General features: G+C 36.9%; 1 protein-coding gene across 2 annotated transcripts in view; it reads right to left on the bottom strand.

Moving 5' to 3' along the window:
- Positions 1-1,776: 1,776 nt before the first annotated feature.
- mylka (myosin, light chain kinase a) overlaps positions 1,777-24,979 on the bottom strand; it is a 119,217-nt gene continuing 96,014 nt past the window's right edge. For both annotated transcript variants that reach the window (XM_067409665.1, XM_067409664.1), the window contains exons 19-32: positions 19,499-19,546; positions 16,828-16,955; positions 16,069-16,222; positions 14,596-14,901; positions 14,446-14,481; positions 11,053-11,143; positions 10,624-10,827; positions 9,086-9,303; positions 8,663-8,786; positions 6,554-6,706; positions 6,200-6,323; positions 5,930-6,020; positions 3,057-3,179; positions 1,777-2,655 (exon numbers count right to left, since the gene is read on the bottom strand). In XM_067409665.1, the coding sequence (XP_067265766.1) occupies positions 2,414-2,655; positions 3,057-3,179; positions 5,930-6,020; positions 6,200-6,323; positions 6,554-6,706; positions 8,663-8,786; positions 9,086-9,303; positions 10,624-10,827; positions 11,053-11,143; positions 14,446-14,481; positions 14,596-14,901; positions 16,069-16,222; positions 16,828-16,955; positions 19,499-19,546 (2,042 nt within the window). In that variant the 3' untranslated portion in view covers positions 1,777-2,413. The remainder of the gene's footprint in view (positions 2,656-3,056; positions 3,180-5,929; positions 6,021-6,199; positions 6,324-6,553; positions 6,707-8,662; positions 8,787-9,085; positions 9,304-10,623; positions 10,828-11,052; positions 11,144-14,445; positions 14,482-14,595; positions 14,902-16,068; positions 16,223-16,827; positions 16,956-19,498; positions 19,547-24,979) is intronic.

The raw sequence follows: 24,979 nt of genomic DNA, 5'->3' as shown, positions 1-24,979 counted from the left end.
AAAGTTTGGGCACCCCTGCTCTATAGCACCTTTAGAATGTTCGTTCTTTAAATAAGTTTGTTTTTAGTTTGTTATTTGATGCTATAAAAACGCAGGTTTTTAGGTCATGATTGTCAGCTGAGATTGATAGCTTCTCTGAGTGAAGTTGTCACTGAAGCACCAACTGACTTTTTTTCTAGATCTTCGGGAGGAGATTGGAGCTTTAACTTGAATTTCTACATTTCCAGAACTGTTTATTTCACACAGACATAATGAGTTGTTCTGCTTTCTTAACTGATTCTGCAGGAGTGTGGGCAGGACCTTGATAACAGGGTTGCCAGGTTTTCACAACAAAACCCGCCAAATTGCTCCTCAAAACTAGGCCAAAACTAGCCCAATCGCATTTCGGGGGTAAAATTTGCTTTTTTGGCGGGGCTGCCCTGGTAGTATTCGCATTCCAGGGACTAAATATCGCATTATTTTGGGTCGATTCAACCCGCTTACATGAAAAACAACCCGTGGCAACAGTGTAAAAGTAGCCCAATTCCGCGGGAAAACTGCGGACTTAGCAACACTGCTTGATAGCGCGGCTCCACTTCACGCTCACTACTGCGCAGACTCAGGCTCCAAGTTCACTATGCGCAGACTCAAGGCAGTGAGTGGGAGTTAAAAAAAAAAAAAAAAGTCTGCTGTCAAAACGAGAACACGACAGAGCTCGCTTTTCGGAGATAGCGAGAACTGAGGGATTTGAAATGTTGTAAAAGTGACGTGGAGATGCTGTTTTATTATGTAAGGTATTTTATTGAACAGATAAACTGCCATATCTATCTTTTTAACAGAATTCACTGTAAAGTGTTATCTATTGTGAAGGGTCATTTATGGTTGTTTTAGCGTTGTGCTGACATTTTCAAGGAAGCATCGTGAAGGGTTGCCAAGGTTTTCACAACAAAACCCCCCAATTGCTCCTCAAAACTATCCCAAAACTAGCCCAGTCGCATTTCAGGGGGGTCCCACGGTAAAAATCGCATTCCGGGGGTAAAATGTGCTTTTTTTGGTGGGGCTCCCCTGGTGAAATCCGCACTCCAGGGACTAAATATTGCATTATTTTGGGTTGATTTAACCTGCGGACATGAAAAACAACCCACGGCAACAGTGTAAAAGTAGCCCAATTGACTGTTCGTAAAGACCCACTGCCTTTAGTGACTGTTGCTATGTCCGACAAGCCATGCCACTCATGCCACACATGATGTTCTCATGCAGACCGATCATCTCTTCCTACTAGTTCATTTATAGCATCAAATAAACAGGAATGAACATCATAAGGAAATTAAGAAATGTTGTTTTAATCGATAAAGATGTCAGTACACACCTTTTTTTCAAGTTCAAATCCACCTACATTAATCTGCTAACTTCCCTGACTGCTTTGTCAGACAAAATGGCGGATTCTGTGTTATGATTGGTTAGATCGCCTGTCAATCAAACTCCTGGCGAAGGGTCAATTTAGCAACACTGGTACCGTGTCTATTAATGGGTAAAGCTGCAGTAACATCTTCAGCTAGTCAGCATGAGATCATTTCCATCTAAACAGGTAACGTCTCTTCCTAGTAATAAATGTTTTATGAGCACAGTAGAATATTCATTTGCAGTCACGTAAGCCAAAGAGCGACCAAAACAATTCTCCCACAAAATGCATGCAGTTTTGTTTTTGTAATGCTAGAGGGCCAAAAGTTACATAGTGTATCTTTAATAACTTTCAAAGTTGTTTTTTGAGTGAGCACAAATGTACACTTGTTTGTGATCAAAATTTATTCTTTAAAAGTGAATAACTACATTTGTAGTGTTCTCATTACAATGCAATCTGCACATTATCAAACGCGTATATACTGTATGTAAACACATTAAAGAAATATAATCTACAGACGTTCCTAATAAAATAAACATAGATTTAAAATGTGTCTCCAAATATCTGTTGTTGAGTTCTGCTACTGTGACAGTTGATGAAAAAGAGGAAAATGTTTCCAAATGAGAAAACACAACCTTACATGAGTTTACAGTGCTTAAAGCTGTCCTAACAGACAGGAAGTGCTGCTTAATTCAAACGGTCTGGAGCGATCACACAAACACACATGTGATTAGGTTGGTTTGGTTAGGGAAAAAACCCTACTTGAAGAGTAAAATATGAAAGAAAAAAAAGCAACCAATGGAATGTGAGTATCATTAAAGCCATGTGATAAACAAATCTGATATCTGACTTTGGCTGTTGCATAAATACAAAAAGAACAAACTGGAAGTGCAATAAAGCAAATGCAGCAAAAGGTGATCCGAGGTCTTATCCTCATCATCATTGTCATCATCTGGAAGTCCAAAAGTCAGTGAGAATAAAAGCACCGTGACAAAGAAAAAGAAAAAAAAACATGGCAAAAGAGGTTGTCTTCTATTCTTCTTCTTCCTCTTCCTCCTCCTCTCCTCCCATCACCTCTACGATGAGTTCGGCGGTGCAGACGGCCTCCCCGATGCTGTTCATGGCCTTGCAGGTGTACTTTGCGTCATCATCACCGTTGACCTCAGAAATGACCAGACTGCAGTTTCCATCTTCATCGTAATCAATCTGAAAATGGCGCGTCTCTTTTATCGGCTGGTCGTCCTTAAACCACACCACCTCTGGGTCAGGATAACCTGTTTGTACATAATAAAAAATATACGTATTAAATTAAAAATATGAGCAATTTGACACAAAATGCATGAATACTAAAAGATCCTAATTACTACCTTATTACTAATTAATAATAAGAAGAATCTTGAGCAGCAAATTAGCATATTAGAATGATTTCTGAAGGATCATGTGACACTGAAGACTGGAGTAATGATGCTGAACATTTAACTTTACCATTACCTGAATATTATCTTAAGTTTCATAAATAAATACTATTCATAATATTTATGGAACAGTAAATGTGGCTGTGTGTTGTTGGTAAATATTTCAACACTGTATTAAGTCATCTTTAAAGCCACATTTAATCAATGCACCATATTTTATCCATGGATTGTTTTAGCAGTATGTAACCATATCATTTTACCTTCTATTTTGCAGTCGAATCGAGCAGCGCTGCCCTCCACCACCTCGACGTCTTTAATAACAGTGCTGAAAGTGGGTTTCATTAGAGTCTGCTCCTCCAATTCAACTGAAAATGGTTTGTCCTCTGTTATAGACAGATAAACAGGAAGATTTTGGACATAAATAAAAATGTGAAAGGCTTTAAATGAACATTTACTAACTCACTTGTATGAATTCAGTAATAAATAAATACACACACTTATTTACCACAAGGGCAGATTGAGTTAAAGAGGAATGTTTGGGGGGGAAAAAAAAAATAGTTATTATTATTTTTTTTTATATATTTTACATTGTTGCAGCACCTCTCTTCCCAGTCTGTCAGTAACTCTCTGGGGTGCGTTTCCGGAAAACATTGTTAACCAAGTATAGTTGCATTTTCCGTCATTATCAACACAGTTCAACGATTTGCCATTTCCCAAAACCATAGTTCCAATGAACATTCGCAAACTTACGTGGTTGTAACTGCAGCTCTCGAGCTGTGGTTATAAGCAGAGTTTCTTGTTAAATTACATGTGGACTTAAATAGATAATGCTTTTGGGAACAATAAGCAATAAACACTAAATACATTCTATATCATTCTACATTCTATATCCATATATATATATATATATATATATTAATATTTTAGCATGTTAACAATCAACACTTGTTTTTGAAGGGGAGTGCATGTGTGTAAATTGCATAAGTACGGAAGAGGATTAGGGCCAAGCAATAATAAAAAAAATAAAACCATCTCGAGATTAATGTTGTTAAATTTCGAGAAAAAACTCGCTAAATTTCAAGAAAAAAGTTGAGATAAAATGTTGAGAATAAACCTGTTAAATTACGAGAAAAAAAAACTTGTTAAATTTTGAGAAAAAAGTCGAGATAAAATGTTTATAAAGTCATTAAATTAACAAATTTATTCTTGTAATTTAACAAATTTGTTCTCGTAATTTAACAACTTTTTTCTCGTAATTTAATGACTTCATTCTCAACATTTTATCTTGACTTTTTCCACGAAATTTAACAAAATTTTTCTCATAATTTAACAATTTGTTCTCGTAATTTAACAACTTTTTTTCTCGTAATTTAACAAGTTTACTCTCTACATTTTATCTCGACTTTTTTCTTGAAATTTAACAAGTTTTTTCTCAAAATTTAACAACTTTAATCTCGAGATGGTTTTATTTTTTTATTATTGCTTGGCCCTAATCCTCTTCCGTACATAAGAGGACTCGTAGCATATGATGTATGAGGGAACCCGCGATGAATCAAACATCAAATAAATCAAAATGACATGGAACAAAAACAGTCAAGTAGTCATTAGGTGCCATATTCGTTACAGCAGAGATCTCAAATAGATTAATCAGCAGAAGTTATTACTTCTCCACCCGTGCATAACGTAATTAAAGGGATAGTTCACTCAAAAATGAAAATGATCCCATGATTTACTCACCCTCAAGCCATCCTGGGTGTATATGACTATCTTCGTTTAGACAAACACAGAGATACATTTAAAAATATCCTTAGTCCTCCAAGGTTTATAACGCTTGTGAATGGGGGGCCATGTTTTGAAGTAAAAAATAATGCATCCATCCATAAAAAAGTAATCCATATGGGTTAATAAAAGCCTTCTGAAGCAAAGTGATGCATTCTTGAAAAATATCCATATTTAAAACTTTATAAATTTAAATAACTAGCTTCCAACGGATGGCCGTACGCAGAATGCACAAGTCGATTTGCCGCGAAAGAGTGTCCTTTGACCTGATGCACAATGTAATGACGAATGTGGAGGTGCAGAGGAGAGAGCAAAACAAATCACCGGTCACAGATTATAAGTCTAAAACAATAATGGAACTGGAACTGGCGCTGCGTTCGTTCCGTAAGTAGAATAGGGAAGGCGTAGGACATACAGCGTAAGCTTTTTGAAGAATACGAAAGTGTGGTTTTGGCGGAAACACTTGGAAGGCGATCATTTGTTTACATAAAGCATATACATTTACATTTTTTTCGAAAATAACCGATCGTTTTTCTAGATAAGACCCTTATTCCTTGTCTGGTATCATTTAAAGCCCTTTGAAGCTGCACTGAAACTGTAATTTTGACCTTCAACCGTTTGGAGATCATTGAAGTCCACTATAAGGAGAATAATCCTGGAATGTTTTCATCAAAAACCTTCATTTCTTTTCGACTGAAGAAAGAAGGACATGGACATCTTGGATGACATGGGGGTGAGTAAATTATCAGGAACATTGTATTTGAATGTGAACTAATCCTTTAATCTACAAGTTACATTGTTGTACATGAAACACACACCTGTTTAGATCCTGTCTCTATGAAGCCCCTCCTCCTGAAAAGCACAGTGTGCTCTGATTGGTCACCTGGACCAGTGTGTTGTGATTGGTCAACCGCTTTGAGCGTGTTTTGGAAATGTCACGGCCGTTACCATAACTGCATTAGATTCGGGGAGGAAAAACAGCATCTCTTGTACATGGCGACAACACACTACTAATGCAACTCAACCAGGCCCCGCCCCTTTAATATGATTATGCCTTGGGTGGGAATATTTAAATGAGGATTATTGTGATGTGTTTGTTCCCAGAAGAAAACTCAAGACAACAATCGATGCATTTTCAGGAGTTCAGAAACAGTATGCACTGATATATCGAATTAGAAACTCCCGCTGGAATGACTTTATAACTTTGCACTCTGTTTCCATGCTCAAACAGCAACATTACACACTAAAAAATGTAAGATGTGAAAAAGCATAATATGTCCTCTTTAAAACAATTCACTAACTGAGTCAATACTACACTTTTATTTAAGGGTTGGTCATACAGAAAAAGTTGTACCTTCAGTGGGGGAACCCTTTTTGGCGTGAACGCCTGCCATCAACGCCATGTTAGACAGCCGACCAATAGCTCGTACCGCGTGCCCCGTTTTCTGGAGAAGAGAGTGCAAAACTATCAGTTATCACTATATTCACCAACACATCAGTAACAGAACTATATGATAACAAGCACACTGCGAGAAGATCTTCAGCTCATTGTAATCAGACTTTCATCAATAAGGAGAAGCAACAAGGAGAAAACCAACATTTTATGTCACATTATGATCCTCACCTGCCACTTTCTTCTCAGAATATACTTCTTCATCCTCTCTTTAGAAAGCTTCTTGGCCTCCATGATGGTGGTGTCCTGTTTGAGCCATGGGTGTTGGAAACACTGATCGCAAGTCAGACGAGCTCTGAAGACAAAAAAAACACAGACACTGATCTGCTGAGAGAAAGAATATATTGTGAAAAAGAAAATGACAAAGAACTGAATCTCAGAGTGCACAGATGCATGATGCAAGACAGAGGAAATCGAGTAAATCAGACATTTAAAATGACTCACCATATAAGGCAACAAATATATACTTTCAAGTATTTTCTGAATAAGGACTTTGGTGAAAGTGAAGCAGAGATGTGCACTCACTTCATGTCTTTCTTCAGCAGGTTACTGATAAAGTCTTTGGCCTCATCTGAGATCTCATCAAATGCCTCGTCTTCAAAGTCCCACGTCGCTGAGGTCACATTAGACAGCGTCTCATTATCATTGTCCCCCATGAAGGGAGACAAACCACTGACGCTAAATACAACAAGAAACAATGAAAGAAAGTAAGTGGAGCTATAATATCGTCACACTAAAAAAAGGGAAAAAAGTCCAGTAAGGGTTCATCTTGAAATATTGTGTACCACGACCTGAAGGTAGACATTTTTACAATTATACCAAAAGGCCTTTTGCTTGCTGCTTGATGCCCAGATAAACATTGGGGAACTGAGGAGATCACAGAGAAACACAAGATAATCTACAGCTCCATCTTTCTGTTACCACAGATACTCTTATCACACATACTATATAAACTCATAAAACTCTGACAGACAGCTTAGAAAACAAACTACAAAAATACAACAGACTACCTCTCATGAGGGACTATAGTATTCCTCTAGTTTCCAAAAGTAACACCTTGCTGAAGTGTTTTCCATTTCAAACAGAAAAGACTATTAAGCAAACATATCTCAGACATTCTTCCCAACAACAATAATGGGATGATCATCCCTGCAGAAAAGAAGTGTGCTTAATTGTATTGAATATACACTTATATACTTCAAATCTTAAAAGGTACACTATGTAACTTTTGGCACTCTAGCGGTTAATAAATTAAACTGCATGTCTCTTGCGGAAGAACATTGTAGCCGGAGCTACTTCTCTCTGTTTATGTATATGACGAGTCATGCAGGTGATGGGATACTCTGCAGTGGTTGTCCCGCTCAGTCTAAAATAGTCCAAATATAAACACTTATTATAGGCGTACTGTAGTGATTCATGATAAGACAAAAACATATTTTGGAAGATGGATTCATAATGTACTCACTCATTACATACATTTTCCACAACAAATAAAAAGTTGCATAGTGTACCTTTAAAAGTATATTTAAAAAAATATGAATGAAATAAAAGGCCACATACGTGTACTAAAAGAGACTATGCTTTTATGACTGTTTCTTAACAAAAGTACACGTTTGAAAGGTGCACTTTGTAATAATGTCAATTTTTTTTAAAAAATTGTCTTTAAAGTACATTTTAAATCATTAGGTTTTAATCATCTTTTGTCATAATTTAAAGAAGTACAATTATTTTGATCTGTTGACTAACATACTAAAACATACTTGATTATAATTCAGTGTGCTGTTTGACGTTACATTTATAGTTAATATATTCAATGTACTAAATTCCAACTTTATCATTACAAATGTGTAATTACAAATGTTTATAGTTTTCATAGAAATGGCATTAATGATTATTTTAGTTTAATATAAATGCTTGTCAGTACATTTGACAATACACTTTGAACATTTCAAAGACAATAGAAGTAATTATGAAATGACATATAAAGATGTACTTTTTAAAGTCCTTAAGTGGGTCATAAAAGTTCAGCTAATTGCATTTAATATAAATTGAAAAACTATAATACATTTTTATTTACGATAGTTGCAATTACTTGCAATTAAGTGTCTGAAAACATTACATTGAGTACTTCAGTATATTCTTTTAAAGTATATTTTTTTCTGTAATACTCTTTTAAAGAATGATAAAGTACTTGATTTCCACAAAATTTGGAACTCTTCAATTATTAGGCTCTACAAATTTGGATCATAGGCAAGGAAAACCCTGGATGAATTGAAAGGCTACCATATATAATTATTTATTAAATTGTTTGTATAATTTAACCAATAAGAGTGTAGCACATGTTTAAATTTATTCCATATAATTCTGCAAATTTTACACCTAGATCTAGATCAGCACAGAAAATGGGAAAAAATTAATTGGTCATCAAGGTAATATCTCTTCAGAATGGATGTGAAATGAATAAAGCTATTGTCTTCTGTAGAGCTGCTTTACAGCAAAATTTGATTTTCTCATATTTGATGAAGTTTGCATCATTGATCATTATTTTCCTGTTTATTACTATGAAGCTGCTTTGAAACAATCTGTATTGTACAAAGCAGTATAAAACAAGGGTGACTTGACTTGTGTACTCACAGGATGTAGCAGATAACTCCTATACTCCACATGTCTGTAGCGTAACTGATGGCCTCATAATTAATCACCTCTGGAGCCACAAACTCTGGGGTGCCAAAAAGGACTTTCAGAGATCCAGCAGTCTCTACAGCCAAACATAAGACACAAACAATTCATAATTCAACTTTAAAACAATATTTTTTAAATAAACAAATGACTTTTGAAAATGAAATTGTTTCTCAGTTGCAATTGTGAAAGTGAAAAGCATTGGAAAATGTCAAAATTCTATACTGACCATGGATTATCATCAGTGAGTCTTATATAAATTGATGTCTAAATATATATATATATATATTTTTTTTTTTTTTCTGATAACAATTAAAATTATAATAATCTGTTAGAACTTTAATAAAATAAACAAATAAAAACATAAAATGCAATTACCAAGTCTGCGTGCTAGTCCAAAGTCAATTAGTTTGATTTTGCTGCCGGTCTTATTGACACACATGATGTTCTCAGGTTTGAGGTCCAGGTGGACGATGCCTTTCTTATGGATGAAATTTACTCCATCCACAATCTGAAGCATGTATTTGATCACCTCTCTCTCTGTCAGCTCAAAGTCCTCATCTATTATCCGCTCAAACAGTTCCCCTCCTGAGATCCTGAAGAACAACGAAGTTCAGCCAATACACCAGACATGTTCAACTAAAAGTTTCAAACCCTGTAAGAGTTTATCCATGTAAAAAAAAAAAAAAAAAAAAAAAAAAAAAAAGGGCATCTGCTGATAATCAATAGATTAGTCAGACATTTTCAAAGGGTTGTAACTTATTCTTGTCAACTTGCAATGGCATATCTTAAAATATGTCACTGCTATTGTTTTGTCTCAAAATGCACATCAGCAATGTAATTTTTCTAAGGCACATTTATAAAAGCTACTTAAATGTCTTAATCTAAGGCCTAATCTTGGCTTAATGTAAAGGTGCCCTAGAATCAAAAATTAAATTTACCTCGGCATAGTTGAATAACAAGAGTGGAAAAGACATACAGTGAGTCTCAAACTCCATTGCTTCCTCCTTCTTATATAAATCTCATTTGTTTAAAAGACCTCCGGAAAACAGGCGAATCTCAACATAACAACGACTGTTACGAAACAGTCAGGATCATTAATATGTATGACCTGAATATTTGCATATGCCAGCTCATGTTCAAAGCATTACACAAGGGCAGCCAGTATTAACGTCTGGATCTGTGCACAGCTGAATCATCAGACTAGGTAAACAAGCAAGAACAATAGCGAAAAATGGCAGATGGAGCAATAATAACTGACATGATCCATGATATCATGATATTTTTAGTGATATTTGTAAATTGTCTTTCTAAATGTTTCGTTAGCATGTTGCTAATGTACTGTTAAATGTGGTTAAAGTTACCATTGTTTATTACTGTATTTACGGAGACAAGAGCCATCGCTATTTCCATTTTTAAACACTTGCAGTCTGTATAATTCATAAACACAACTTCATTCTTTGTAAATCTCTCCAACAGTGTAGCATTAGCCGTTAGCCACAGAGCACTATCAAACTCATTCAGAATCAAATGTAAACATCCAAATAAATACTTTACTCACAGGAATCGATGCATGCATGCAGTATGAATGACGAAAATCTTGTAAAGATCCATTTGAGGGTTATATTAGCTGTGTGAACTTTGTTTATGCACTGTATAACTGCACTTATAGTCGAGAACTCGGGAGGGCAGGGAGCGAGAGATTTAAAGGGGCTGCGCAGCCTGAATCGGTGCATAGTTAATGATGCCCCAAAATAGGCAGTCAAAAAAAAAATCTATGGGGTATTTTGAGCTGAAACATCACAGACACATTCAGGGGACACCTTACACTTATCTTTTGAAAAGACGTTCTATGGCACCTTTAAGCCCTGTCTGTGAAACCAGACCTAAAGCTCATAAAACTCATGTCTACTTACATTTCCAGCACCATTACGATGTCTGTCTTTGCCTCAAAAGCGTCGATACACTGCACAAGCTTTGGGTGATGCAGGTCATTCATAATTGCAATTTCCTGTCTTACGTTTTCTTTTTCTTTGGCAGAATATGCTTTTATGAATTTCCCCGCCCAAACCTTTTTAGTGGACTTTTCTATCAGTTTGAAAACGGTCCCAAATTTTCCTCTGAAAAGAAAAATAAAGAAAAAATAAATAAAGACTGACGACTCAAACTTTCTGATCAACACAAGATGCTGCTTTTCTTTTAATTTTAAGTAAAAAAATAACAAATTATATATATATATATATATATATATATTTAAAAAAATGATTAATGTTGTTGCAGGTTCCTTTATTGTACAATAATCTCAAATTATTAACTCCATTTTATTAATCTAGTGTCATACTTACGAGCCCATTCGTTCTTCCACATCATACAGGTCCTTCACTTTTACATCTGACTTGATCGTCACATCTCTGTAGTCCGGTTCCTTCTCTGTTTCTGTTGTGAAAAGACAGGAAATATATCCCTATTATTCTGGATCATCTATAATCAGTCATGTTGCAATATTTAACACTTTTTGAAAAAACCTCAGTAGATATGCTTCCTTTACAGTTTTTTCTCAATCGCGTTGGCACATTTTTCAAAACAGTCTTGAAATTCTCTAAACTGTAAGCTCAATTGTCACAACTGTTGCCTGGAACATCCAAACTCTATAGCATGTCTGCAAAATGTAGTTACTCACCCAAAACATTTCATTAATTTTCCAACACCTAGTTTTGTCTAGCTGAATGCTCTGGTGTATCTCTTGTGTAGCTTTTTAGATACGGTAGGTAAAAATTTACTAAGAAAAGTCAATACTGTAGTACACAAATAGAAAAAATGAAAATTTGTATTTACAGTATACAGTACATTTTTGTAGAAATGTTTTACACACTTGATCATGTCTTCCACTCACACTACCACCACCACCACACATTCTTATATATCTTTCTGCTGCTCTTCCATGGCAAGCAACTCTGAATTTTCAGTTTACGTGTAACACATTTCTATAAAAATAAATGCACTGTATAGTGTTCTTCCATGTTATAAAATAGTAGAGATTGTGCTGGGCAAACTACATATTCATTGCCTATAGTAAATCATCAAACTCTTTTGAAATAAATACTTTATTTGTCATACAGCCTGAAATCAAAACCCATTCCAAAAAATTGGAACTGGATTTATTTACATTTTTTTTTTTATTATTTAACTTACGGAACTGATGCAACGCCAGTTCTGTTTTTTCCATAATTTGAATACAGAAGATATTTTACTTCATAGCTTGTTTAAATATGGATTTTTTTTTTTTTTTACACAAATGCATCACTTCACTTCGGAAGGCCTTTATTAACCCCCAGAGCCATGTGGGATATGCTTATGATGGATAGATGTGGATGGAGACACTTTCTTCAGCTCAAACTCATTTGGTTACACGTACTGCCATTATAAAGCTTGCATGCGTCAGGATATTTATTAATATTTCTCAGATTGTGTTGAAGAAAGTCATATACACCAAGGATGTCTTGAGGGTGAGTAAAGCTTGAGGTAATTTTCAAGTGAACTATTTCTTTAACTTCTGCTGCCTGATTACTGCTTAATCAGGTAACCATGCATATTCCTGAATCACCATTAAGTTTAACTGATCTCCATTCAGTTTAGCCTGTTCCCACTGAAACGCAATCACAAAAACAACAACAACAAAAACCTACACCTTTTGATTGAGAAAGTGACTGGCTATTTTGTGATATTTAAACAGAGAACACTCTAAAAAATGCTGGGTTAAAAACAACCCATGTTGGGTTGAAAATTAACCCAGTGATTGGGTTATTTTGACCCAGCAGTTGGGTTTTTGCCCAACCTGCTGGGTAGTTTTACTGAACTTAACTATTGTTTAAAAAATACTGTATTTCTTGCTTAAAATGAACCCAAAGTGTGTTGGAAATTAACATTTATTAATACTTTTAAGAAATGAACATTTATTAATAGGTTTAATGAATAATAATGAAACAATAATAAACATTTATCAAATTGCTTATTAATACATGTTCACCTTTTGATTATTATTGTTGCCTCTAGTATTGTGTGTCTGATTTTTAATTTCCAACATATTTTGGGTTCATTTTAAGCCAGCCATACAGTATTTTTTTAAACAATAGTTGGGTTAAATAAAACTGCCCAGCAGGTTGGGAAAACATTTAAAACAACCTAATTGCTGGGTTTGTCCATTTTCAACCCAACTTCAACCCCAGCATTTTTTAGAGTGTATGGTCTACATAAGGTGAATCTGCATCTGCATCTTTTCATTTTGAAGCATCGATTCACAACTCTGCAGTGACACTGCTGATGCTTCGTTTAGTCTGAGGGAGACGCACGCTGTATTCAATTCTACATTGTTTGTATTTTGGTATTGCTATATTTTTTTTAAATGGTGCTTAAGTGTGCATGTCGCGGATGTCCTAATCGCCAAAAACAACGACGTAAAAGTGCATTACCAACGCCGACAGATTAAAGGATTCAATGGAATCAATTCAATGGAAAGGATTCCAGAAGAGAAGACAATGCTGAATAAAGTCATAGTTTTTGTTATTTTTGGACCAAAATGTATTTTCGATGCTTCAACAAATTCTAACTAACCCACTGATGTCACATGGACTACTTTGATGATGTTTTTATTACCTTTCTGGGCATGGACAGTATACTGTACATACAGTACATTTTCAATGGAGGGACAGAAAGCTCTCGGACTAAATCTAAAATATCTTAAACTGTGTTCCAAAGATGACCGGAGGTCTTACGGGTTTGGAACGACATGAGGGTGAGCCATTAATGACATAATTTTCATTTTTGGGTGAACTAACCCTTTGAACTGTCAGCTCAACTGCTGGAAAGGTGTTATTTATGTTTTAAAAGGTTTTCATCAAACTTTGAAATGGTCAGAAATTAGCTGAAAATTACTATTGATTATTTTTTGATAATTTCATTGTTGATTCAACAGCAGTGATGTAGAAGCAATCATAGTGTAACAATGATTCAGTGTCATTACCATTGATTTTTTGTTGAAATCGCACCATTTTTTCCACATTAATTGCGTGTGCAAAAGTGATATTAAACCAACATTAATTCATAACATGGATTCAATTAAATTATCTTTTTTTTTTTTTTTTTTTTTTTATTAAAATCTCACCATTCTTTCAACATTAATTGTGGGTACAAAAGTGATGTTAAACCAACATCACTTTGCAATGTTAATTCAATGCAATTAGCATTGACACATCAACACTGACTCAACATTGTTTCAATGATTACATGCTGTCTGGGGAGTTTGCCAGTTTGTCAGTTTTGATCAACAAGTCATGTGCATTTAGTTATTGTGCAAAATGTAGACAATAGTACTTACTCTTTTGCACACATGTGCCAAAACACATGCAATTTGCTAAAAACAATAAGAGATTCAAAGCTGATATGAACAAGAAACTAATTGTTCTGTGATCAGAATTTATTGTAAAAAAAAAAAAAAAAAAAACACATTTAAGAATTAAGCCAAAACACTTGAGACAAACTGTAATAATTCAGTGACACTTATCATCAGAATATATCAGTACATGCAGTTTAAGAAGTATAAAGTAAACTGTCTATGCACATTCTAACAGCAAAAACTGAAACTCATGTGCATTTTACGGCCTCTACTTAATTACTAGCATGAGAAAATCATCTTTCCAAATTTTATTACAATTCTAAAATTCAACAAACATGACACATACCATCATCTGAGGGCTCGACTTCATCTTCCTTATTTCCTGTAAAATCAACAGACTGTTTTTACAACACATTTTAAACTGAAATAAGTTAACAGTGTAATCCAAGCTTTGTTCCTAATACAATACTATTAATGTCCACTAGGTGGCGCTCACCGTCTTTGTCCTCCAGTCCCACCTGCACTGGCTCACACTCAGCACTAGGCTCCCCAACACCATAAATATTTACAGCTCTCACTCGAAACTTGTACTGTCTGTCTGGAAGCAGGTTCTGTACGTTATAAGAGGTGCTGTTACAGGACGCCAGATCTGTCCACTTCTTGTCCACAGAGTTCCATATCTCCAGGTTGTAGGAATGGACAGCGCAGCCCCCGTCATATGTCGGCCCATACCAGGACAGTGTGAGGCTGGACTTACGGATGTCTGAGGCTGCTGGGACGCGGGCAGGGGGGTCAGGCTTATCTGCGAAGAAACAGACTAAGAATAAAGCTGTAGAAACATTGAAATTGAGGTCAGATTAACAAGTGCACTACTTAATGGACAAAATGACAGCCAGAATTTCAGCTCAGCAATGTGTTTTTGTAATAGAGACAACAGCTAATGTTCTATGATTATATTGTCATTTTAGGGCTGGCAAGTGATTAAAATGTAAAATCTAATTAATTTCACGATGTGCCAATTAATTATTCTAATTAATCGCAAATTTATTACATAAGATTTCGCTGAGAAATTACCCCCAAAAGATCATTCTAAACGAAAAAAGCATTTGATTCAACATAGAATTTATCAAAGATGCAATATGTAGGATTTTCTGTCCGCCAGAGGTTGCTAGAGGCCTATTCAAACAAAGATGTAGCTTGATGAATCTTGGGACATGCGGTCTTCACCTCGCAGACAGGGGAAAATAGTAGGACTCGGGAAGAAATCATGTTCATGGATGAGATCATTAACATGACTGTAGTATGAAGCAGAGCAGGACCGAGTGTTGTGGGAGCTGAACGAGGCTATTATTGTTAACGAGAGACGAATGCAACACACGCCTCATGAGCAGCGGAACTTTTATTATGCCACAGTCGCCATAATAAAACACCATAAATTGTACAGAAGATATACTGTATTTTATGATACTCTGATTTTCCTTTTTAGAGTTGAAGGAAATGCCCATAAACTTAACAGAAAATGTCCTGGTAATTTTCTTTTTTACAGATTTTTTTCTTACAGCGTATGTTTATTTTGTTACTCCACTACATAAAACAACACACTGAGAAATCGGCAAGAGCAATGTCAAAGTCATGAACGAGCTTTATTCTTTCAATGAAACTCTTGAATCAGAAAAGAACGTGTCCTGTGTTGAATGGATCCTTATTTTACTTGGCATTTCACAGGGTTCCTACACAGTTTCCATTGCACAGTTCCATTCTTTTCCAGACTCAAATTTCCAAGCCTCTCTGTAGATTTTTTCAGAGCATTTAAAATAATTTGTTCATACAACATTATTTTTTAGCTTTATATCTGGTATATAGTACAGTCATCTATAAATATTTTTACTTTCTAAAATGCTTTATAACCTGCCTTTTTTGCCATACTCTGTGTTCAGTTTTCCCTATGTTCACTAGTGTTCACACTTACCGACTATAGTGAGGTTGAGGGCGGCCTGTCTCATGCCATAGCTGTTCTTGATCTCGATGGTGTAGCAGCCGCAGTGCTCCTGCTGTCCTTCTGTGATGGTCAGCTGACTGCTGCTGTCTGTGCTTAATACTGAGATGCCCTGACCTTCCTGAATCTGAGGGAGAGAGGATGTGGACAACCAACATGAACACGGGTGCTTGTTTCAGGCGTAGGCTACTTCAAGTGTTCAGTTTAAACAACTTCAAATGGAAAGTAAACTAACTGAAAAGGTATTAATAAAAAGATTTTGTGTGTTTGTTTGTTTGACACTTTCTGTGTCCTTATAAATCAAATGGCTTAAAAAAAACATACTAAACATACTTGAAATTCAAAAAACGCAGACAGTTAGGGGTAGGGGTAGTGTATAGGGGATAAAATATACTGTTTGTACAGTATAAAAACCATTATGTCTATGGAGAGTCCCCATAAACCACATATGCAAGTATGTGTGTGTGTTGTGTACAGAGTGCCAGTGCTTGCAATGTTTGGTCATTGGCTGTTTTGGAAAAGCTATGATCTGCCTACTTAGAGCACATTTTTGTGCATCATAGCAACTCCCAATCCCAAAACCGTATTAAATAGCAAAAACAACTTAATGTTTAAAGCATTTAAAAGGGACTGGTGAGTGAATTTATGTGCCATCTGTTAAGTTAAAGAATAAAACATTTAGGAGTCTCTCTCTCAGGTTTCTACACATGTTAAAAGTGAAATTATTCTTACTGGTTTGCGGAACTTGAGCCAGGTGCAGCTGATGGGCAGCGCTCCAGTGAACTTACACAGCAGACTGACCTCCTGGCCTGCCAAGATCTTCATATCATCAGGAAACTGCAGGATCTGAGGAGGAGCACCTGACACACACAATCACATTATACACAGAATTTAGGCTCCATTGATCGATGAAGATCTATTTGCTTGCAAAGCCGTTAGAAATTTATTGAAAATGCACTGCAGGCTTTGTAGAAAAACTAAAGCATAGCAGTGAGATTTGATGAATGTTCTGTAGTGATGATCATACTCCCAGTAGACCACCTGTGTTCCTCATGAAAAACCAAATCACTTGTGCAGCAATACATAATATATTAAAATCTTTTTTTTTTTTTTTTTTTTTTACATTACTTATATACACAAATACTAAATTTAAATGCTTAAAGGACTTATCCAGGACAACATTTAAATAATTTGCAGAAAAGTGTAGCTAGTATTTTTGTTACTGAACTTGCATGTTTACATGGGACTACTGTGCTAGATGATATATGATATTGCATTTAAAAAAAAGCTTTATGGAAATTCCAAGATGCACATAAATTCTAAAAATGCACATAATTTTTTTTTTATCCGATAAGACCGTGTATAAACTACGATGAAAACACATTAACTGAATAAATCCCTCAATTTGCAACAAAAAACTCATTTGACTTTGGCTCACCATTGGATTTGATCGGATAACTTTGCTAACCAGTGGATTAGTTTCAGTGCAGTTTCATTTACATTCATCGCATGCTCACCAAAATGTCCAAAATAAACTTTTTGCTCATTTTGCCCATGGAAAGTATAATGTAGATGGCTATTGTTAACAAATGAAACTGTATTGTAAAGAGTTACCAATATTTCTTAAAGGTACAATTTGTGATTTTTTCCGCTAGAGGTCGCTAGAAGCCTATTCAAAACAAAGGCGTAGTTTGATGACGCCAAGTTTTAGAGCGGAAACTTGGGACATGTGGTCTCTAACTCAACGGACGGTGCAAAAGAATAGGGATGGGAGTCTGGAAGAACTCATGTTCGTGGATGCGATTATTAACGTTACTGTAGTATGAAGCAGAGCAGGACCGAGTGTTGCGGGAGCTGAACGAGGAGCTGGAGCGATTGATCAACACACGCCTCACGAGCAGCGGGACTTTTATTATGACACAGCCGCCGGCGCCGCTTCCCCTTTACCGGTCATGAGTTTACGGGAGTTGTCCTTGTCGACAGAACCAGCGGCAGATGGTAAACAGTAATTATGTTCCATAAATAAGTAACACAATCCACCATAAAACGTGCAAGAAGTAAATAAGGAACTGCTTGAAGCGAGCTAGTGGTTTGCTGGACGCTAGACGCTAGACTCTACTTCCGCATTTGTCAACGGCACTGTTGTCATGTGGTTTCTACGTCAGTAAAGGCGGTAACAAAGGTAACTGACGTCATTGACAGGCGACTGCATTGCCCCGTGTCACTGTTTAGAATGGGAATTTTCTCATGATTTACAAGTAGTTGAAAACATTAGAGATATTGTTAGTAATAAACTGGACAAAATATATAACACTAGCTTAGTGGTTTTTGGATATTTTACTGCAAAAATTTTACATATTGTACCTTTAATAGCCATTATATTGTACTTTCATTATTTTATGAAAAATATATATTTTGTTTACCATGAAAAATGAATAATAAAAAAGGCTTAATGGGGTGGATTAATGAGAAAAGCATACTACGTGTCACCACATAAAAAAACAAGGCCCCATCATACACTCAGTACAATGCGGCCCCAGGCACAACACAAATGTTTTTGCTAGTTTCAGCCTGACGCAGTTATCATTTTCAAGTCCTGCGCCACGTTGTTTAAATAGCAAATGCATTTGCGCCTATCTGTTCGCTGCTGGTCTGAAAATGAGGTGTTCAGGTGCATTGTTGGTATGTTGCTATTTTGAGGCAACTGAAAATGACTTTTTTTTTTGTTATTTCGTAGGGCGCGTTAGACATATGCACCTATAGACAGGTGCACAACATGCATACACTCTGCTTATTACATGCACAGGGCACACAAACATGCCAAATATTAAAAATAAAAGGATTACAATGTAAAAGATTATTATTGTGTGCATAAAGATAAAAATGCTTTGGTGGAATCCTTTTTTTTCCCCCCGTAGATCTGAAGAAGCGTTCAGTTTTTCCGCTTGCAAATTGCGCCATGTAAATAGGAGATGAGACTCTGATTGATTTATTGCACTTTATGCCTAAAACACACCCATGACTCATTAAGAGAATAGGGATAACCCTTTTAGACCATGTGCCGGGCGCGCTGACCATTTTAAACTTGCAAAAGTGGATTCGGACACGTCCTAAGTGCACTTGCGTTGTGCACTTTAGACTATGCGCTTAGATCGTTAAAATAGGGCCCAGAAAGTCTTAATTTTGGTCCAAGGTTAAACTTATACATTCAAAACAGCCTGTTAGACTTCCATTGTTAGTGAATTACTAAACCATATAAACTATTTTATTTGGTTGTACAAACTGAGAGACAAATGTATTATCTGTTGTAATCAACAGCATGTAACAAAATAGCTTAAGTTGTATACTATTTAACACAAAATGTATCTTTAAATCATGCAGATGATGACTGATTTGATCCTACCTTGTTTAGCCAGTGTTTTGGGTGGGGGTTTCTTTATTTTGGCCTCACCTGAAGTGAATGACACAAGAAATAAACACAGATCAGATATCACATCACTTTCAGATAGCACAGATAAAATGGGCTCAACATACAATTTCAGTCCAGAGAACTGATCATAAAATATCAGCCCAATACATTCAAATTTTCCCATGCAAGTGATTGTATGCATACTGTAGCTGTGCAAAAATCAAATTCAATTGCTATTTTTATTGATTTTTTTTTTATTGTTATTGTATTTGTTATTGATTGGCTGGTTGTACGTTATCCTTTACTTATTTACTTATTTTACACCAAGAGGGTTTAGTTAATATTGCAAATTTAATATACCTTCAGGTTTATCAACCCCTAAAACTACCCTTCACAGAAAACTTTCTGGTATTACTATACTTGTGGGGACATTTGGTCCCCATAATGTAGGGAATACCAGGACCACACATTTAACATGCACTCTCCTGTTTACAAAATGGTAAAAGGGAGGGCAGAATGAGAGGGAAGGAGAGATGTTTTTCTCTGGATGTACTAGGAGAGATCAGCTGCTAAGGTTCTTTGCTCTTTGCCTTTTTTGGTCATACTAAAAATATCCTGAACAAGAATCCAGGAAATAGCTTTTGCCACTATTTATTTTACATCTGATCTCTGTCAAGAAACAATGTGATGGCAAAGCCAATAAACACAAGCCTAGAGCAGCAATGGCAATGAAGCTATTCTGATATGAAGCAATGTCAAACTTCTGAGGAGTTTTTCTGTCGGTTGTAAGACATTCCAATCTCATCCCTCTCTAAGAGGCCATTCTCTCATTCCTCTCTATTTTTCTCCGTAGTTGTGGAAATGAAAACATCCTCTTTCCAACACAAACCTATTTCTATTTCTGTTTCTGGCTTAAATTGGACTTGAGCTTTCACCTGAATCCCTAAAATTTGGACAAAACTCATCTCAAGCTGAGCTTATAAAAAGAGATTATAATAAAGCTGATCAGATCTTCATAACTTTACTTTCATTATAAATCAATTGTAGTAGCAACACATATATAGAACCTTCAACCCCAAATTAAGTCTCATGCACGATCGTTACAACCTGCTATTTAGGAAGACTGTGAAATGTTAGGGCTGTTGAGGCAACATAATCATGAGTATCCTTATGTATTTTATGTAAAGTGTAGTTTTAGCACATGTTGGACACTAAAGTCACACATAAAAATGTCTACATTTCATTGCATTAGATACAAAATATCAAACCAAGTGGCATCTGTGAACAAATGTTTGTGTCTACAGAAAGGAAAGCGAAACTAGGTGATTGACAGTAATTAGTCTGTTTGTATTTTTACATTATTAACAACAAAAACATCATTGGTAATCTAATACACAAAAAAACTAAAGGTAACACTGTATTTCTCCTGGGGTTGATTGTTCAGCCAACAATCAACAAAATGCTTTCCAAGAAATTCCAGTGAAAAAAAAAAAAAAAAGTTCTTACATATTCTGCATGCCTGAGTTTATGGTAATTTTAAGTTAGTAGCCTAATCAACTCAATATTTACTGTCAGGCCTACTCAGTATTAAACAGTATTTAATTATTACCGCAGTATTAAAGCAGGTTCTTATGCCAGACACTGCAACATTTCCAAAAGTATCACATCGGCTGTTAAATTAGAAATGTTGGGAACATAATGTAATATGCACATATGCAAACATACAAATTAAAAAAAAAAGGGGGGCGGTGGGGGGGATGAACCAGCCTTTATTTGAGCTTGCCTTGGTAAGAAAGCATACTCTTTGAACATAAAAGTGAATCTCGGGTTTATTAGACAAATACAGAACAAGTGAGTAAAGACAAAGGCAGAGCAAATGCTTTAGGATACCCCTGAAACATCACACAGACACACACAGGACATCCCACTTCCAGGTTTCATAATGTTTAGTCTACATAGTGTGGGCCACAGGATCAAACGTATCTGTTTAAAGGCCTGACAACCTGAAGACACTTAGAAAACAGATAATCTCTGCCCTCCACTGCTTCAACAAATCATCTAATATAACACCACTTCACACTGTCAGCCACTGCAGAAAATAACCAGACAGACAAAAAGAAAAACACAGAAAACAGGAAACAGATCACTGTTGCTCTCTTTAAAATTGCTTCATCATGCTATAAATGATCTAAAAAAGCAAGTGAATGAGTGTAATCACTGAAACATCTGCATGTTGACATACTGTATGGAGACATCATAGAAATTAGAACTTGTGTTTAATGTATAAAATAAGACAGACTGGAAGACATGAAAAGGGGAAAGAGTTTAATGTCTAGAATCAGCACAATTTATTCACAGCAAAGTAAATGAAGTGTCAGTTCTTACTATCCTAACTTACGGACCAGGGTTCGAGACTGACTGGGAGCAAGGTGGTTAGAATTGGAGTGTGAGTTTTGGAGGCGGAGCAATGAAGAGAGGGGTGGGTTTGTTTGGGTTGATTTCAAATATCAACAATGTCCAACAGTGTAGTTGAAAAAATGGATACCCCACCTTTAAGGGAATATCAAAATGAAATGTTCTAAGAGCCTCCTAAGCATTGCAGAGGTAAAGCACTCTGTAGTACTGCATAACTGTTACAAGTAGTGGGCACACGAGACGCGATACTGCCGATCTTCTTAAAAACAGTTTACAAAATAATAACATTGTGAGGATCACAGCTGAAGAAGTGGGACACGAGTCGCAGAATAGCCAATTTTCTTCACATACGTCCCACAGTCTTAAGTGCAATACAGAGGGAAAGCCTCTCCGTACTATTGCATAACATATATAAGAAGCGGGAACACGAGAAGCGATACTGGCCATCTTCTATATAACTATCATACAATTCATAGTACTGAGAGGATAACAGCTGGAAAATTGGGATGCGAACCACGGAATAGCCCACCTTTTCTTCATATACATCTCACAGCTTTAAGCGCAATACAGAGGCACGATGCACTATTGCGCAACCCATTATAAGAAATGGGAATGCCCATCTTCTTAAAAACAGCATACAAAATCATAACATTTAGAGGATCACAGCTGAACAAGTGGGATGCGAGTCACGGAATAGCCCACGATCTTCACATAGATCTCACATTCTTAATCGCAATACAGAGGGGAGGCTGCTCTGCAATATTGCACAACATGTAATAAGAAGTGGGAACGCAAGAAGCGATACTGCCCATCTTCTTCATAACCAACCAACATAATACTGTGTGGATCACAGCTGAAGGATTGGGACCCAAGCTGCAGAATAGCCCATCTCCTCCATTACATCTCACAGTCTTAAGCGCAACACAGAGGGAAGGCCACTCTGTGTAGTTGCGAAACAGATTATAAGAAGTGAGAGTGTGAAAAGCGATTCTGCCCATCTTCCTAACACAAATACAGAGGACTGAATTCAAAGACACCCCAAAAATCGAAGAGAAAAAATGACCCACCGAAAGCACTAGGACCCACTGCACCAGCGTAGGGTCTGACAATGGGTCCAAGGATTTCATCCTGATACCTAATGGCAGTCAGGGTGCCATTGTCTAGCCTTTTAGAGGTCTGTGCGTGCCTCCATCGATATGCCTCCCTAGACCATCACTGACCCACCACTAAACCGGTCATGCTGAACGACGTTACAGGCAGCATAATGTTCTCCACGGATTCTCCAGACACTTTCACGACTGTCACATGTGCCTCAGGGTGAACCTGCTCTCATCTGAAAAACACAGGGTGCCAGTGGTGGACCTGCCAATTCTGATGTTCAATGGTAAATGCCAATCGTGCTCCACGGTGCCGGGCAGTGAGCACAGGGCTCACTAGAGGACATCAGGCCCTCAGGCCACCCTCATGAAGTCTGTTTCTGATTGTTTGGTCAGAGACATTCACACCAGTGGCCTACTGGAGGTCATTTTGTAGGGCTCTAGCAGTGCTCATCCGTTTCCTCCTTGCACAAAGGAGCAGATACCGGTCCTGCTGATGGGTTAAGGACCTTCTACAGCCCTGTCCAGCTCTCCTAGAGTAACTACCTGTCTCCTGGAATCTCCTCCAAGCTCTTGAGACTGTGCTGGGAGACACAGCAAACCTTCTGGCAATGGCACGTATTGATGTGTCATCCTGGAGGAGCTGGACTGCCTGTACAACCTCTGTAGGGTCCAGGCATAGCCTCATGCTACCAATAGTGACACTGACCCTTGCCAAATGCAAAACTAGTGAAAAACAGTCAGAAAAGATGAGTAGGGGAAAAAATGTCAGTGGCCTCCACCTGTACCATTCCTGTTTTGGGGGTCGTCTCATTGTTGCTCATTTAGTGCACCTGTTGTTAATTTCAAACCAAAGCAGCTGAAACTGATTAACAACCCCCTCTGCTACTTAACTGACCAGATCAATATCTCAGGAGTTCAACTGACTTGATGCTATTCTCTGATTAAAAAGCATTCCTTTAATTTTTTTGAACAGTGTACAATTCATAGTACTGTGAGGATAATGGCTGAAGAAGTGGGATGCGAACCGCGGAATAGCCAACTTCTTCATATACAACTCACAGCTTTAAGCGCAATACAGAGGGGAAGCCATTCTGCACTATTGCGCAACAAATTATAAGAAGTGGGAATGTGAGAGGCGATACTGCCCATCTTCTTAAAAACAGTATACAAAATCATAAAATTGGGAGGATCACAGCTGAACAAGTGGGACGTGAGCAGTCAAATAGCCCATCTTTTCCATTTACATCTCACAATCTTAAGCGCAACACAGGGGGAAAGCAACTCTGTGTAGTTGCGAAACAGATTAAAAGAAGCGGGAACGCAAGAAGCGATACTGCCCATCTTCTATATAACCAACCTACAATTCATAGTACTGTGAGGATCACAGCTGAAGAAGTGGGATGCGAGCCGCGGAACAACCGAACGTCTTCAAATACATCTCACAGCTTTAAGTGTAATACAGAGGGGACGCCGCTCTGCACTACTGCGCAACACATTATAAGAAGTGGGAACGTGAGAAGCGATACTGCCCATCTTCTTAAAAACAGTATCAAAATCATAACATTATGAAGATCTCACATTCTTAAGCACAATACAGAGCGGAAGCTGCTCTCCACTACTGCGCAACATATTAAAAGAAGTGGGAATGCGAGAAGCGATACTACCCATCTTCCTAATAACCAATGTACACACACAAAGCACAGAAGAATCACAGAAGTGGGATGTGCGCAGATCTAAGCACAATACAGAGGAAAGCCACTCTGTACTATTGCCTAATAGATTATAAGAAGTGGGAATGCCAGAAGGGGTACTGCACATACACTTTTAAATAATATTTAAATCCCTACACTACAACAGTTGAAGAAGTGGGACGCAAGCATCAGAATAGCCCACTCTTCTTCAGTTGTATTCTATAGTGCAGTATTAGGTACAGGGGATAATCCCACTCTACACTAAAAAC

This window comes from Chanodichthys erythropterus, chromosome 14 (assembly GCF_024489055.1).
Source record: "Chanodichthys erythropterus isolate Z2021 chromosome 14, ASM2448905v1, whole genome shotgun sequence".
Taxonomy (NCBI): domain Eukaryota; kingdom Metazoa; phylum Chordata; class Actinopteri; order Cypriniformes; family Xenocyprididae; genus Chanodichthys; species Chanodichthys erythropterus.
Note: the sequence above shows the minus strand (reverse complement) of the source record. Positions and strands in the feature narration are given on the sequence as shown.